Genomic DNA, 18,156 nt, shown 5'->3' with positions numbered 1-18,156 from the left:
TTGCGCTGTTCTAAGTCTCCAGTGCATGCACCTTTTGCGTCCCGATGTTCGGCTTCGGTTTACAGCGTCATATATATAACCAAAAATAACACATATGTATTATATATATTATTTTTGGTTTTAAAATTTGATTCCAGCCGTTTTTATAAAAATGGAAAGCTTTCAAGTCTCTACTTCTTTGGCGTAACTCTATCAGTGTTAACGCAGTTATTGAAATTCATCATTAGCTGGTTTTAAGGCCTGGAATTCTCAGAAATATTCTGGAGGAGAAATGTTCATACTAACCGCTTGTAGTCCGTTATTCATAAAGCTGTATGGTATCAAAGCAATCATGCTTCCCATTCGAGAGCAACTATTTTAAACAGAAATTTACGGAAAACTGTTAGATCCCCTGTGCTCTGGTCGTAGAAGCTGTAAACGAAAATATATATGTGAAAGAAATTTTATCCACGATTACCATAAGTCGGCAGTTGGTGGCACTGAGCGGTTTACACATGCGTAGAACATGTAAGCCACGTTGCGCTTATGTTTCATGTTGTTTGACATTTCTTGCAAATCTGTAATTTGAATATAAAATGGTATGTATTTTAATTCAACTGTGTTACTCGTAATCTGTAAGGAACTTGTAAGATTTGAGGCTTTCACAGCGGTGAGTATGAAGACAGAAGTTTTCTCGTAAGGAACTCGGTGGTGTATACTGATATATTTTTAAGGAGGATAAATGGTAAGGACTGCCCTTTGCCTAATTTTGATTATAATTTTGACATTTAACATTTTCTTTTATTATTAAGTGTCATGGCAGGTGTGGGTTTAAACATATTAGAACAATTATATTAAGTTTTGTCTTGTTTTGTTTTGTTACGAATTCATAAGTGGTTAAGTGGTCTCTTGTACCATAAAGTTCTTATATTTTTTGGGTTTTCTAGTTATAAGATTAAAAGTGCAACACCCTTAAGATACATGAAAATAACTGTCCTTTATAGATGCAGAATTTTGTTGTTTTTATTGATAGCCTTTGCGACTAGATATAAAACGTAAGCTGACAGCCCGGTCTGATCGTGTGAAATGTGTGGATCTGCACCCAACTGAACAATGGATGCTAGCATCGCTGTATAATGGAAATGTGCATGTGTGGAACCATGAGAGTCAACAGCTTGTTAAGTCTTTTGAGGTATGTAGAATGCTGTACTTCACATATAATTTCTTCTGTACAATGTAAAACGTAGAGTACTAGTCTTTGGGAAAAACACTGCCGTTTTACTTGTCAGAAGAGGTTAGAAACCATTGTTTTTAACAAATGTTGGGTTAGTGCCTTTAGTATACCATGACCACTTCCTTTTAGTATCATAATTATCCTGTAATCTCTGATATATTGCTATGTGACTTACATAATTAACAAAAGATAATTAAATTAAGAAAATCATTAATGCAATACATAATGTTGTATGAACTGAATTTGTTGGGTTCAGGAGTATAATAGTGATATATTACTGTAGCAATGAGTAACTTCAGTACATGTCTGATGTTTACAGGTCTGTGATCTGCCTGTACGGGCAGCAAAATTTGTGCCCCGCAAAAACTGGGTTGTGACTGGGTCAGATGATATGCAAGTCCGTGTATTTAACTACAACACTTTGGAACGAGTACATGCTTTTGAAGCTCATACTGATTATGTCAGATGTATTGCTGTTCATCCTACTCAGCCCTGCATTTTAACCAGCAGTGGTAAGTTAGGGTGCTGCAAGTCAGAGAAAACACATAATGGGACAGGTTAGGTGTATTTGGAAACATTCTTTAGACATGCATTCAGGAGGTACCTTATCCTAGTCTGGGCCAGCACCACTAGATATTTTATTGTTAACTCACTGAGTGATTGTCAGGTTACATCACTCAGTGTTCAGTATCTCCACATGGATGCCTAATAAGCTCCAAGCCAATGGTATTTGTGTTTAATTCCTTCTCATGCTATGCTCTCTGTTCTACACTTCTTCTGTGCAGATCCTATATTTTCAATTTTACTATTTTTGAACATAATTTGTTCAGTGAAAATAGTTCATAATGTGAAAAAATCTAAAATTAAAAATGAAATTCTGATTATTTTCAATTTAATAAATTCTGACTAGTGTATGACTTTCTGAAAATCACCCATATTTATCCCATGTATATCAAAGCACTATGCAATAGGAAAAAGAGCAATATTAATTTTTTTATGCTAGTTATTTCCTCTGTAAAGTACTACCGAAATGGTAAATCATATGTTTACATTGTATAGCTGTTACTGTAGTTATAGTGTAAACATCAGAACCTTCATAAACAAAAAATAAACATTTGTATTTAATGGAACTTTAATTGCTATATGTATAATAGTTACGAAGAATTAATTATAAGAAGTTAATTGGTTCTCTGCTATAGTGAAAATAATGTTTGTAAATTGAGGAATAAATATAAATTTGCATGGTTTCTTGTAACAAAATTTGTAACTTGAGGTACTGGTGTATCTATTTTTCTTTCATGACTTTTTATATATTTATACCATTTAATGACATGTTTTTAGTTGTAAAATATGCAATTAATTATATAATACTTTATAGTAAAATTAAAAGTAAAAGTATGTGCCATCTCCAGTAATCACAATTAACCCAATAATGATTGCTGTTATATAAGTTTATATTTCCATTCCTAGAATTAATAGTTATACAGAAGAATCCACTGCAATATTATTCTTGTTCTTAATTGACAGATGACATGATGATCAAACTATGGAACTGGGATAAGCAGTGGATATGTCAGCAGGTGTTTGAAGGCCACTCTCACTATGTGATGCAGATTGTTATAAACCCTAAGGACAACAACACTTTTGCTAGTGCATCACTTGATCGCACTGTTAAGGTACCTTAATATTCATAGAAATTTTGACTGCTGGGTATTGAAATTATGCTTCTTAGGCAGAGCTCTGTCATAGCGTACATGCAGTACAGAAGATTCCGGTTAATCCGGCCAGCTGTTTATTTGGGACAGATTTTAAATAACAATCCTCTTTAGCTTTTTTACGTGGAACTTCGCATAATTGGAGTCATAGTGTTCTAGTACTGATGTTTCCCAATTAACCAGGATTTACTGTACTTGTTTTTAATACAAATATAAATTACATAGTTTTGACAGTAATTTATAGTGACTATAGCATTACCACAAAAATAATTATATCTAAAAGCATAACCACTATTGCTTACATGTATTTATAATGGCTGAGAATTTTTGATTGAGGTAAATTCTTCTATGGAGTAGGAAAGGGATATGAGATTCTCTTTTACAGCTGGCTTAAACTAATTTATATAATGACCAAGGCTTTTATAGTGGGGGAGAAGATTATTGAATAGCTTAATTCCAGTATAATAAACTCCTTTTTGATATTTGCTGAATTTAGTGTTCGTCACATAAAGGTTTTATCTGTATCTTGTACTTATGTTATGTGTATCTGAGTCTCTTCAAAATTTGTATGTTGTCCACTACAAATAGTAATTATGAGAGCAAGAATTTGCTGGCTAGTGGAAGAAAATTAAATTTCTTAGACAGTTCCCTACACGAGACTTTCCTTTTAGTGCCTGCCATTATTCTAATGATTTTCTTTTGAATGTAAAATACTTCTTTGCTGTCTGTTGAGTTTCCCCAGAAAGTAACTCCATGTGATATGGTCGAATGAAAGTAGGCAAAGTAGACTGATTTTAAAGTTCCTGTTTTCATGAGCGATGTGACAGTCCTCGTAGCAAAGCATGCCGAACTTAGTTCAGGGATAATGTATTGAATATGTGTTTTCCACTTTGTTATTTTAAATTTGTAGGCCAAGAAATTTAGTTGCTTCTACTTCTTCAATTGTTGTATTCTCATATTGTATTTCTAGATTAACACAATTTTTGTTCATAGTACAAAATTTTATGAACTTTGTTTTGTCAGAACTTAATGCTAGTTTATTGGCTTTAAACCATTTGTTTATGCTAACAAAGACATAATTCATGCAAATTTGTAGTCAACTTCTGGATGTGAAATAATAATAATATTAGTATCATCATTGGCTCTCATTACTCTTCATGCAGATGTTTGTGTATGAGGTGTAACATGAAGATTTCTGTCTTCTGGGTTTTACGCCGTGTAGTCTGGTTGATGTTTACCAACGTTTCACAGGTCATACTGCCTCCGTCATCAGGGCGATGAATATCCCTGATGACGGAGGCAGTATGACCTCCGAAACGTTGGTAAACATCGACCAGACTACACAGCGCAACAACCCAGAAGACAGAAATCTTCATACTCACCGCTGTGAAAACCTCAAATCTTATGAGGTGTAACATAATTAAAATTAATAAACAAAAGTAAGTCATTCTTTATTTTGATTTTTTCATCTTACGTGTGGTAAGTTATATTACTTATTACATTTTTAATGTAAAATATCACCAATCTTGATAAAACCATTGGTGTACACTGATGGTCACCTGTCGAAGTGGCATTAGTTGCATGTACACTCACAGAAAGTCTTAGGAAATATATCAGAATAATTTAATTATAAGACAACAGATGTATTAAGAAGTTTTTTGATAGATTTTATGTTCTAATGCATTCTTATCATAAAAGTTATATGTATAAATTGCTGATATAGATGGTTTCCTGCATATTCAGGCTACAAATGTTTAGGTATCTCACAATTTAACAAGGAATAACATTTCAGGTGTGGCAGTTGGGATCATCAGCACCAAATTTCACTCTGGAAGGCCATGAGAAGGGTGTGAACTGTGTTGATTATTACCATGGTGGCGATAAGCCATACTTGATTTCTGGAGCAGATGATCGCCTCGTTAAGATATGGGACTATCAAAACAAGACTTGTGTGCAAACCCTGGAAGGGCATGCCCAGAATATTTCTGCTGGTTAGTAGCATTATTTTGTTAATCTGAGAACCCTTTAAGCCCAATGGTAACTATATATGAACCACATGTTTTAGTGATTGGGAACTGCGTTTTGCATTTATGGATTCTGTATGATTTTTAGTGTACGCAGGCATTGTTTCCCTATCATAATTAACTAGTTGATCTTTTTAATAGAGTTGCATTGCATTTTCTTTGTTGTAGGAATGAAATTTGTAAGTTTTTGCTTTGAAGGGTTAAAGCACTTTTATCTGTAGTATTGGTTAGTACAGAAAAAAAAGTATTGTTCCGTTTTGTATTAAAACATTGACAAAAACATCAATTGTATGGTTTGTATATGTGCTTTATATTCAGGAGGTCCCAGATTTGATTCTTGAGTGCGTGTTTGTCGTCTTCCTTCATCTTCAGATAAACACCAAGTTGGTACCTTAAAGTAGGGTACAATTGCTTTTTCCCACACCCTTCCCAGTTCACCATCTATACTAGTTAATCTGTGTAGTTGAAAAAACTGTTAAAGTTCAAGAATCAGTAATTCGGTTGAACTACTAAAGCTTCCAAAACTCAGATTCCATTTAAAAATTTGTTGTTGAAATTTGCATATGTTTAAGTGAGACAGATTTTACTATGCAATTTTGAGTAAAGAAATTTGGAATTTGCAGTGTAAGAGTTGCAATAAGAATCCAGAAATAAAATGTAATGCAGAAAGATCAGGATCAAAGGAAAATAGGTTATTTTTTATGCAAAATCTGATACTCATAGATCTGAAATATTGTTTAGTGCTTTGATGAAGTTTAAAATGGAATTAGTAAACATGTATAGCCCTGACCTTCACAGTCATTGCTTTTCTGAAATTCCAATCATAAATCAGACTTTTTCACTAAAATGTTAGGATTGACATTAACCTTTCTGAATGCTGTAACATGTTGGAAGTACCACTTGATGGCGTTTTGATGAGTCATATTTAACAGGACTTAATGAGCAAAATCTACATCACTTAACAGTAATGAAAGCTTCACAACATGTCATTTCAGAAACCAAACTTACTTTATACTTTTATAAATACATTCGTACATCAAATTTCAACCCACTGATGCCATTATATAAACGTTGGACGTCAGACCATTTTAAACTGAAGACCACCTGTATTTGCATGTATCAGTTTAGTGAACTAAACTTTCCAGAGAACACAGCTCACATTATGCCCTTATTTACAGTGTGCTTTCATCCAGAACTTCCTATTGTGCTCACTGGCTCTGAGGATGGCACAGTTCGCATCTGGCATGCTGGCACTTACAGATTGGAATCGTCACTAAATTATGGACTTGAGCGAGTGTGGACTGTTGCTTGCATGAGGGGTTTCAACAATGTGGCGTTGGGGTTAGTGTATCCATTTTAAACCCCAATTTATAATTAATTGAAAGAAAGTTAATTTGAGGCATCATTAATTTTTTATCCATCATAGATTCAAACATTTTCCTGAGAACTTCATTTTTAAACAAAGCAATAAGCACCTCTGAAATTTTGGTAAATTTCTACCAGACTATACATTGTAAAATCTCAGATGATTATTATCTTATATTTTATAGTGGTTTTGAGTTAAACAATAACAAATATTTTCTAACCTCACTCTTTTTGTTTCTGTTGTTCCCACATATTAAAATATCAAAACACATTCTTTATTAACTATGCTACAGCTTCATTCAGTGCTTGAAGACTACTGTTCAGTTGGTACCAATGGCTCCATATTAACTCACTGAAACTTTGTTAGGTATGATGAAGGAAGCATCATGGTAAAAGTTGGACGAGAAGAACCTGCGGTCTCGATGGATGCAAGTGGTGGAAAAATAATCTGGGCCCGCCACTCAGAAGTGCAACAGGCCAATCTTAAAGCAATGGGAGAAGGCGCAGAGATCAAGGATGGTGAGAGACTGCCTCTTGCAGTCAAAGACATGGGAAGCTGTGATATCTATCCGCAGACGATTGCCCACAACCCAAATGGAAGGTTAGTTTCACCGTGTGTATTCGAATGTATACCAGCAATCTGACTTACATTTTAACATGTGGATCAGATTTCCATTATTGAGCCATTGTACATGTCAATTTAAATTAATCTCAGTTGTGTTCATTCAAATTACTGGAACTCATCAGCCAGGCTTCAAATAAATTTGCCGATATTCTCATCATAATCTATTGCATACACACCAGCAAGTGGTGGATCAGAAGTTAGGTCTGCTGTCAGCTCTTAATGGACCATTGCAAATTTCTTGCAAGTATTTATTTTCAGGTTTGTTGTTGTGTGTGGAGATGGAGAATACATAATATACACTGCAATGGCACTTCGGAACAAAGCTTACGGCTCAGCACAGGAGTTTGTGTGGGCTCAGGATTCATCCGAATATGCTACTCGTGAAGGTAGTTCCACTGTTAAAGTGTTCAAGAACTTCAAGGAGAAGAAGGCATTTAAACCAGAATTTGGAGCTGAAGGTATGTTTCTTCTTAATTTATTTGACAATGCTTTTATATATATGAAATCAAATGGGGGGGGGGGGGGGGCTATTTGAATGGAGAAGGAAGTCCGTCATCTATATTAAGGTGCTATCACAGCATTTGATAGGAGGAACTAAGGAAGGTCACGTCATTTCATTTCAATTTACTGGGTTTTACACCATATTGTTGTGACTGGTCACCTTCCGTTTTCAACCACTGGCTTCTGATGAGTTAATCACCGTACTTCAAGCATTGTTTTAGCTTTCTGTATGTGATTTCTTTCAAGTTAACTCTTATGATTATTAAACCTGTTAGGTGAGTCTGGTATGTGCACTGCAGTTCTGTTTGAATGTGTCTGTAAGGCATGTTGGGAACACAAAGAAACCCCTGTGGGGACTCCTTATTTTCTTGGTGAAGCAACTTGGATTGTCAGTATCATAGCCTCTTATTTATGTTTCTCAGTGCTTCATACAATTTAAACAACGAGCACCATGGATAGGTAGTGCACTTGGAAGAGTGGAAAGGTATATTCCATTGAGTGCACTTTTCAGAAGAGTTCTTTGCTGTTTTATGACAGCTACATTGAGTCATAAATTATTATTTTTTTGTATTTCATTAACTTTACACTGTATTGAAAAATGTTTAAAAAAATTTGTAGATATAAAATTTATCTGTATTTTATGTTATGTACGCTTTTAGTTCAGTGAAATTCATGTAATGTACTGGTTACATTGGGCTGATGTGATTCGAAAGAAAATTTTATTTACAGATTTTAATGCATATTCCTGCCAATACCAAAATTCAGAATCCATTCATTAGTTTCAGAAATGATATGTTCAGATGGTTGGATGAATGTCTTTCATCATTATTTGCTGTTTTTAACGTTTGGCAGAAATAGTCGTGAGAATATATGACCTTGGGAATTTCTCAAGACCTGTATCTAGGAAACTATTGGGCCGATTTTGTCGTGGCATCCATATGGCCATGATCAATACCTGAACTCAGTGTGACATGAGTATGGTCGACCAGGTGTTAAACGTTTGACAGAAATAATCGTGAGAAGATATGACCTTGGGAATTTCTCAAGACCTGTATCTAGGAAACTATTGGACCGATTTTGTCGTAGTTTCCATATCAGCTTGACCTATACGTGACCTCTTTCTGACATGACTATGGTCGACCAGGTATTTAAGGTTTGGCAGAAATAATCGTGAGAAGATATGACCTTGAGAATATTTCAAGACCCGTATCTAGGTAACTATTGGGCCGATTTTGTCGTGGCATCCATATGGCCTTGACCAATACCTGAACTCAGTGTGACAAGAGTATGGTCGACCAGGTGTTCAACGTTTGGCAGAAATAATCGTGAGAAGATATGACCTTGGGAATTTCTCAAGACCTGTATGTAGGAAACTATTGGACCGATTTTGTCGTAGATTCCGTATGAGCTTGACATATATGTAACCTCAATCTGATATGAGTATGGTCGACCAGGTATTTAAGGTATGGCAGAAATAATCGTGAGAAGATATGACCTTGGGAATTTCTCAAGACCTGTATCTAGGAGACTATTGGACCGATTTTGTCGTAGATTCCATATGAGCTTGACCTATACGTGACCTCATTCTGACATGAGTATGGTCGATCAGGTATTTACGGTTTGGCAGAAATAATCGTGAGAAGATATGACCTTGGGAATTTCTCAAGACCTGTATCTAGGAAACTATTGGACCGATTTTGTCGTGGATTCCATATGAGCTTGACCTATACGTGACCTCATTCTGACATGAGTATGGTCGATCAGGTATTTACGGTTTGGCAGAAATAATCGTGAGAAGATACGACCTTGGGAATTTCTCAAGACCTGTATCTAGGAAACTATTGGACCGATTTTGTCGTAGATTCCATATGAGCTTGACCTATACGTGACTTCATTCTGACATGAGTATGGTCGATCAGGTATTTACGGTTTGGCAGAAATAACCGTGAGAAGATATGACCCTGGGAATTTCTCAAGGCCTGTATCCAGGAAACTATTGGACCGATTTTGTAGCAGATGCCATATGACCTTGACCTATACCTGACCTCATTCTGACATGAGTATGGTCGGCCAGGTATTTAAGGTTTGGCAGAAATAATCGTGAGAAGACATGACCTTGGGAATTTCTCAAGACCTGTATCTAGGAAACTATTGGACCGATTTTGTCGTGGATTCCATATGAGCTTGACCTATACGTGATCTCATTCTGACATGAGTATGGTCGATCAGGTATTTACGGTTTGGCAGAGATAATCGTCAGAAGATACGACCTTGCGAATTTCTCAAGACCTGTATCTAGGAAACTATTGGACCGATTTTGTCGTAGAGTCCATATGAGCTTGACCTATACGTGACCTCAATCTGACATGAGTATGGTCGATCAGGTATTTACGGTTTGGCAGTAATAACCGTGAGAAGATATGACCTTGGGAATTTCTCAAGGCCTGTATCTAGGAAACTATTTGACCGTTTTTGTCGTAGATTCCATATGAGCTTCACGTATACGTGACCTCATTCTGACATGAGTATGGTCGATCAGGTATTTACGGTTTGGCAGAAATAACCGTGAGAAGATATGACCTTGGGAATTTCTCAAGTTCTGTATCTAGGAAACTATTGGACCGTTTTTGTCGTAGAGTCCATATGAGCTTCACGTATACGTGACCTCATTCTGACATGAGTATGGTCGATCAGGTATTTACGGTTTGGCAGAAATAACCGTGAGAAGATATGACCTTGGGAATTTCTCAAGGCCAGTATCTAGGAAACTATTGGAGCGATTTTGTCGTAGATTCCATATGAGCTTGACCAATACCTGAACTCAGTGTGACATGAGTATGGTCGATCAGGTATTTACGGTTTGGCAGAAATAATCGTGAGAAGATACGACCTTGGGAATTTCTCAAGACCTGTATCTAGGAAACTATTGGACCGATTTTGTCGTGCATTCCATATGAGCTTGACCTATACGTGACCTCATTCTGACATGAGTGTAGTCGAGCAGGTATTTACGGTATGGCAGAAATAACCGTGAGAAGATATGACCTTGGGAATTTCTCAAGGCCAGTATCTAGGAAACTATTGGACCGATTTTGTCGTAGATTCCATATGAGCTTGACGTATACGTGACCTCATTCTGACATGAGTATGGTCGATCACGTATTTACGGTTTGGCAGAAATAATCGTGAGAAGATACGACCTTGGGAATTTCTCAAGACCTGTATCTAGGAAACTATTGGACCGATTTTGTCGTGGATTCCATATGAGCTTGACCTATACGTGACCTCATTCTGACATGAGTATGGTCGATCAGTTATTTACGGTTTGGCAGAAATAACCGTGAGAAGATATGACCTTTGGAATTTCTCAAGACCTATATCTAGGAAACTATTGGACCGATTTTGTCGTGGATTCCATATGAGCTTGACCTATACGTGACTTCATTCTGACATGAGTATGGTCGATCAGGTATTTACGGTTTGGCAGAAATAATCGTGAGAAAATACGACCTTGGGAATTTCTCAAGACCTGTATCTAGGAAACTATTGGACCGATTTTGTCACAGATTCCATATGAGCTTGACCTATACGTGACCTCATTCTGACATGAATATGGTCGACCAGGTATTTAAGGTTTGGCAGAAATAATCGTGAGAAGATATGACCTTGGAAACTTCTCAAGACATGTATCTAGGAAACTATTGGACCGATTTTTTTCGTGGATTCCATATGAGCTTGACCTATACGTAGCTTCAATCTGATATGAGTATGGTCGACCAGGTATTTAAGGTTTGGCAGATATAATCGAGAGAATATTTGACCTTGGGAATTTCTGAAGACTTATATCTAGGAAACTATTGGACCGATTTTGTCGTAGATTCCATATGAGCTTGAACTATACGTGACCTCATTCTGACATGAGTATGGTCTACCAGGGATTTAAGGTTTGGCAGAAATAATCGTGAGAAGATATGACCTTGGGAATTTCTTAAGACCAGTATCTAGGAAACTATTGGGCCGATTTTGTCGTGGCATCCGTATGGCCTTGACCAATACCTGAACTCAGTGTGACATGAGTATGGTCGATCAGGTCTTTAACGTTTGGCAGAAATAATCGTGAGAAGATACGACCTTGGGAATTTCTCAAGACCTGTATCTAGGAAACTATTGGACCGATTTTGTCGTGCATTCCATATGAGCTTGACCTATACGTGACCTCATTCTGACATGAGTGTAGTCGAGCAGGTATTTACGGTATGGCAGAAATAACCGTGAGAAGATATGACCTTGGGAATTTCTCAAGGCCAGTATCTAGGAAACTATTGGACCGATTTTGTCGTAGATTCCATATGAGCTTGACGTATACGTGACCTCATTCTGACATGAGTATGGTCGATCACGTATTTACGGTTTGGCAGAAATAATCGTGAGAAGATACGACCTTGGGAATTTCTCAAGACCTGTATCTAGGAAACTATTGGACCGATTTTGTCGTGGATTCCATATGAGCTTGACCTATACGTGACCTCATTCTGACATGAGTATGGTCGATCAGTTATTTACGGTTTGGCAGAAATAACCGTGAGAAGATATGACCTTTGGAATTTCTCAAGACCTATATCTAGGAAACTATTGGACCGATTTTGTCGTGGATTCCATATGAGCTTGACCTATACGTGACTTCATTCTGACATGAGTATGGTCGATCAGGTATTTACGGTTTGGCAGAAATAATCGTGAGAAAATACGACCTTGGGAATTTCTCAAGACCTGTATCTAGGAAACTATTGGACCGATTTTGTCACAGATTCCATATGAGCTTGACCTATACGTGACCTCATTCTGACATGAATATGGTCGACCAGGTATTTAAGGTTTGGCAGAAATAATCGTGAGAAGATATGACCTTGGAAACTTCTCAAGACATGTATCTAGGAAACTATTGGACCGATTTTTTTCGTGGATTCCATATGAGCTTGACCTATACGTAGCTTCAATCTGATATGAGTATGGTCGACCAGGTATTTAAGGTTTGGCAGATATAATCGAGAGAATATTTGACCTTGGGAATTTCTGAAGACTTATATCTAGGAAACTATTGGACCGATTTTGTCGTAGATTCCATATGAGCTTGAACTATACGTGACCTCATTCTGACATGAGTATGGTCTACCAGGGATTTAAGGTTTGGCAGAAATAATCGTGAGAAGATATGACCTTGGGAATTTCTTAAGACCAGTATCTAGGAAACTATTGGGCCGATTTTGTCGTGGCATCCGTATGGCCTTGACCAATACCTGAACTCAGTGTGACATGAGTATGGTCGATCAGGTCTTTAACGTTTGGCAGAAATAATCGTGAGAAGATACGACCTTGGGAATTTCTCAAGACCTGTATCTAGGAAACTATTGGACCGATTTTGTCGTGCATTCCATATGAGCTTGACCTATACGTGACCTCATTCTGACATGAGTGTAGTCGAGCAGGTATTTACGGTATGGCAGAAATAACCGTGAGAAGATATGACCTTGGGAATTTCTCAAGGCCAGTATCTAGGAAACTATTGGACCGATTTTGTCGTAGATTCCATATGAGCTTGACGTATACGTGACCTCATTCTGACATGAGTATGGTCGATCACGTATTTACGGTTTGGCAGAAATAATCGTGAGAAGATACGACCTTGGGAATTTCTCAAGACCTGTATCTAGGAAACTATTGGACCGATTTTGTCGTGGATTCCATATGAGCTTGACCTATACGTGACCTCATTCTGACATGAGTATGGTCGGTCAGTTATTTACGGTTTGGCAGAAATAACCGTGAGAAGATATGACCTTTGGAATTTCTCAAGACCTATATCTAGGAAACTATTGGACCGATTTTGTCGTGGATTCCATATGAGCTTGACCTATACGTGACTTCATTCTGACATGAGTATGGTCGATCAGGTATTTACGGTTTGGCAGAAATAATCGTGAGAAAATACGACCTTGGGAATTTCTCAAGACCTGTATCTAGGAAACTATTGGACCGATTTTGTCACAGATTCCATATGAGCTTGACCTATACGTGACCTCATTCTGACATGAATATGGTCGACCAGGTATTTAAGGTTTGGCAGAAATAATCGTGAGAAGATATGACCTTGGAAACTTCTCAAGACATGTATCTAGGAAACTATTGGACCGATTTTTTTCGTGGATTCCATATGAGCTTGACCTATACGTAGCTTCAATCTGATATGAGTATGGTCGACCAGGTATTTAAGGTTTGGCAGATATAATCGAGAGAATATTTGACCTTGGGAATTTCTGAAGACTTATATCTAGGAAACTATTGGACCGATTTTGTCGTAGATTCCATATGAGCTTGAACTATACGTGACCTCATTCTGACATGAGTATGGTCTACCAGGGATTTAACGTTTGGCAGAAATAATCGTGAGAAGATATGACCTTGGGAATTTCTTAAGACCAGTATCTAGGAAGCTCTTGGGCCGATTTTGTCGTGGCATCCGTATGGCCTTGACCAATACCTGAACTCAGTGTGACATGAGTATGGTCGATCAGGTCTTTAACGTTTGGCAGAAATAATCGTGAGAAGATATGACCTTGGGAATTTCTCAAGACCTGTATGTAGGAAACTATTGGACCGATTTTGTCGTAGATTCCATATGAGCTTGACCTATACGTAACCTCAATCTGATACGAGTATAATCGACCAGGTATTTAACTTTTGGCAGAAATAATGGTGAGATCTGACCTTGGGAATTTCTCAAGACCTGTATCTAGGAAACTATTGGACCGATTTTGTCGTAGAATCCATATGAGCTTGACCTATACGTAACCTCAATCTGATATGAGTATGGTTGACCAGGTATTTAAGGTTTGGCAGAAATAATCGTGAGAAGATTTGACCTAGGGAATTTCTCAAGACCTATATCTAGGAAACTATTGGACCGATTTTGTCGTAGATTCCATATGAGCTTGACCTATACGTGACCTCATTCTGACATGAATATGGTCGACCAGGTATTTAAGATATGGCAGAAATAATCGTGAGAAGATTTGACCTTGGGAATTTCTCAAGACCTATATCTAGGAAACTATTGGACCGATTTTGTCGTAGATTCCATATGAGCTTGACCTATACGTGACCTCATTCTGACATGAGTATGGTCGACCAGGTATTTAAGATATGGCAGATATAATCGTGAGAAGGTATGACCTTGGGAATTTCTCAAGGCCTGTATCTAGGAAACCATTCGACCGATTTTGTCGTAGATTCCATATGAGCTTGACCTATACGTGACCTCATTCTGACATGAGTATGGTCGATCAGGTATTTACGGTTTGGCAGAAATAATCGTGAGAAGATACGACCTTGGGAATTTCTCAAGACCTGTATCTAGGTAACTATTGGACCGATTTTGTCGTAGATTCCATATGAGCTTGACCTATACGTGACCTCTTTCTGACATGACTGTGGTCGACCAGGTATTTAAGGTTTGGCAGAAATAATCGTGAGAAGATATGACCTTGAGAATATTTCAAGACCCGTATCTAGGTAACTATTGGGCCGATTTTGTCGTGGCATCCATATGGCCTTGACCAATACCTGAACTCAGTGTGACATGAGTATGGTCGACCAGGTGTTCAACGTTTGGCAGAAATAATCGTGAGAAGATATGACCTTGGGAATTTCTCAAGACCTGTATGTAGGAAACTATTGGACCGATTTTGTCGTAGATTCCATATGAGCTTGACCTATATGTAACCTCAATCTGATATGAGTATGGTCGACCAGGTATATAAGGTTTGGCAGAAATAATCGTGAGAAGATTTGACCTTGGGAATTTCTCAAGACCTATATCTAGGAAACTATTGGAGCGATTTTGTCGTAGATTCCATATGAGCTTGACCTATACGTGACCTCATTCTGACATGAGTATGGTCGACCAGGTATTTAAGGTATGGCAGAAATAATCGTGAGAAGATATGACCTTGGGAATTTCTCAAGACCTGTATCTAGGAGACTATTGGACCGATTTTGTCGTAGATTCCATATGAGCTTCACCTATACGTGACCTCATTCTGACATGAGTATGGTCGATCAGGTATTTACGGTTTGGCAGAAATAATCGTGAGAAGATATGACCTTGGGAATTTCTCAAGACCTGTATCTAGGAAACTATTGGACCGATTTTGTCGTAGATTCCATATGAGCTTGACCTATACGTGACCTCATTCTGACATGAGTATGGTCGATCAGGTATTTACGGTTTGGCAGAAATAATCGTGAGAAGATACGATTTTGGGAATTTCTCAAGACCTGTATCTAGGAAACTATTGGACCGATTTTGTCGTGGATTCCATATGAGCTTGACCTATACGTGACTTCATTCTGACATGAGTATGGTCGATCACATATTTACGGTTTGGCAGAAATAACCGTGAGAAGATATGACCCTGGGAATTTCTCAAGGCCTGTATCCAGGAAACTATTGGACCGATTTTGTAGCAGATGCCATATGACTTTGACCTATACGTGACCTCATTCTGACATGAGTATGGTCGGCCAGGTATTTAAGGTTTGGCAGAAATAATCGTGAGAAGACATGACCTTGGGAATTTCTCAAGATCTGTATCTAGGAAACTATTGGACCGATTTTGTCGTTGATTCCATATGAGCTTCACGTATACGTGACCTCATTCTGACATGAGTATGTTCGATCAGGTATTTACGGTTTGGCAGAAATAACCGTGAGAAGATATGACCTTGGGAATTTCTCAATACCCGTATCTAGGAAACTATTGGACCGATTTTGTCGTAGATTCCATATGAGCTTGACCTATACATGACCTCATTCCGACATGAGTATGGTCGACCAGGTATTTAAGGTTTGGCAGAAATAATCGTGAGAAGACATGACCTTGGGAATTTCTCAAGATCTGTATCTAGGAAACTATTGGACCGATTTTGTCGTGGATTCCATATGAGCTTGACCTATACGTGATCTCATTCTGACATGAGTATGGTCGATCAGGTATTTACGGTTTGGCAGAAATAATCGTGAGAAGATACGACCTTGGGAATTTCTCAAGTTCTGTATCTAGGAAACTATTGCACCGATATTGTCGTAGAGTCCATATGAGCTTGACCTATACGTGACCTCATTCTGACATGAGTATGGTCGATCAGGTATTTACGGTTTGGCAGAAATAATCGTGAGGAGATATGACCTTGGGAATTTCTCAATACCCGTATCTAGGAAACTATTGGACCGATTTTGTCGTAGATTCCATATGAGCTTGACCTATACATGACCTCATTCCGACATGAGTATGGTCGACCAGGTATATAAGGTTTGGCAGAAATAATCGTGAGAAGATTTGACCTTGGGAATTTCTCAAGACCTATATCTAGGAAACTATTGGAGCGATTTTGTCGTAGATTCCATATGAGCTTGACCTATACGTGACCTCATTCTGACATGAGTATGGTCGACCAGGTATTTAAGGTATGGCAGAAATAATCGTGAGAAGATATGACCTTGGGAATTTCTCAAGACCTGTATCTAGGAGACTATTGGACCGATTTTGTCGTAGATTCCATATGAGCTTCACCTATACGTGACCTCATTCTGACATGAGTATGGTCGATCAGGTATTTACGGTTTGGCAGAAATAATCGTGAGAAGATATGACCTTGGGAATTTCTCAAGACCTGTATCTAGGAAACTATTGGACCGATTTTGTCGTAGATTCCATATGAGCTTGACCTATACGTGACCTCATTCTGACATGAGTATGGTCGATCAGGTATTTACGGTTTGGCAGAAATAATCGTGAGAAGATACGATTTTGGGAATTTCTCAAGACCTGTATCTAGGAAACTATTGGACCGATTTTGTCGTGGATTCCATATGAGCTTGACCTATACGTGACTTCATTCTGACATGAGTATGGTCGATCACATATTTACGGTTTGGCAGAAATAACCGTGAGAAGATATGACCCTGGGAATTTCTCAAGGCCTGTATCCAGGAAACTATTGGACCGATTTTGTAGCAGATGCCATATGACTTTGACCTATACGTGACCTCATTCTGACATGAGTATGGTCGGCCAGGTATTTAAGGTTTGGCAGAAATAATCGTGAGAAGACATGACCTTGGGAATTTCTCAAGATCTGTATCTAGGAAACTATTGGACCGATTTTGTCGTTGATTCCATATGAGCTTCACGTATACGTGACCTCATTCTGACATGAGTATGTTCGATCAGGTATTTACGGTTTGGCAGAAATAACCGTGAGAAGATATGACCTTGGGAATTTCTCAATACCCGTATCTAGGAAACTATTGGACCGATTTTGTCGTAGATTCCATATGAGCTTGACCTATACATGACCTCATTCCGACATGAGTATGGTCGACCAGGTATTTAAGGTTTGGCAGAAATAATCGTGAGAAGACATGACCTTGGGAATTTCTCAAGATCTGTATCTAGGAAACTATTGGACCGATTTTGTCGTGGATTCCATATGAGCTTGACCTATACGTGATCTCATTCTGACATGAGTATGGTCGATCAGGTATTTACGGTTTGGCAGAAATAATCTTGAGAAGATACGACCTTGGGAATTTCTCAAGTTCTGTATCTAGGAAACTATTGGACCGATATTGTCGTAGAGTCCATATGAGCTTGA

General features: G+C 37.9%; 1 protein-coding gene across 3 annotated transcripts in view; it reads left to right on the top strand.

Annotated features, from left to right (window-relative positions):
- Positions 1-455: 455 nt before the first annotated feature.
- Positions 456-18,156, top strand: part of beta'COP (coatomer subunit beta') — a 57,363-nt gene continuing 39,662 nt past the window's right edge. For 2 of the 3 annotated variants that reach the window (XM_087350859.1, XM_087350861.1), the window contains exons 1-8: positions 456-578; positions 1,013-1,171; positions 1,533-1,725; positions 2,741-2,889; positions 4,721-4,919; positions 6,131-6,293; positions 6,685-6,918; positions 7,201-7,400. In XM_087350859.1, the coding sequence (XP_087206985.1) occupies positions 576-578; positions 1,013-1,171; positions 1,533-1,725; positions 2,741-2,889; positions 4,721-4,919; positions 6,131-6,293; positions 6,685-6,918; positions 7,201-7,400 (1,300 nt within the window). In that variant the 5' untranslated portion in view covers positions 456-575. Of the gene's footprint in view, positions 579-701; positions 725-1,012; positions 1,172-1,532; positions 1,726-2,740; positions 2,890-4,720; positions 4,920-6,130; positions 6,294-6,684; positions 6,919-7,200; positions 7,401-18,156 lie in introns of those variants that run through there. The other variant, XM_087350860.1, reaches the window with a different exon arrangement.

The sequence above is a fragment of the Zootermopsis nevadensis genome, unplaced genomic scaffold (assembly GCF_977971745.1).
Source record: "Zootermopsis nevadensis isolate Lab colony 2312 unplaced genomic scaffold, Znev_1.0 Znev_ptg000017l, whole genome shotgun sequence".
Classification (NCBI taxonomy): Eukaryota; Metazoa; Arthropoda; class Insecta; order Blattodea; family Termopsidae; genus Zootermopsis; species Zootermopsis nevadensis.
This window is presented reverse-complemented; position numbering and strand designations above follow the sequence as displayed.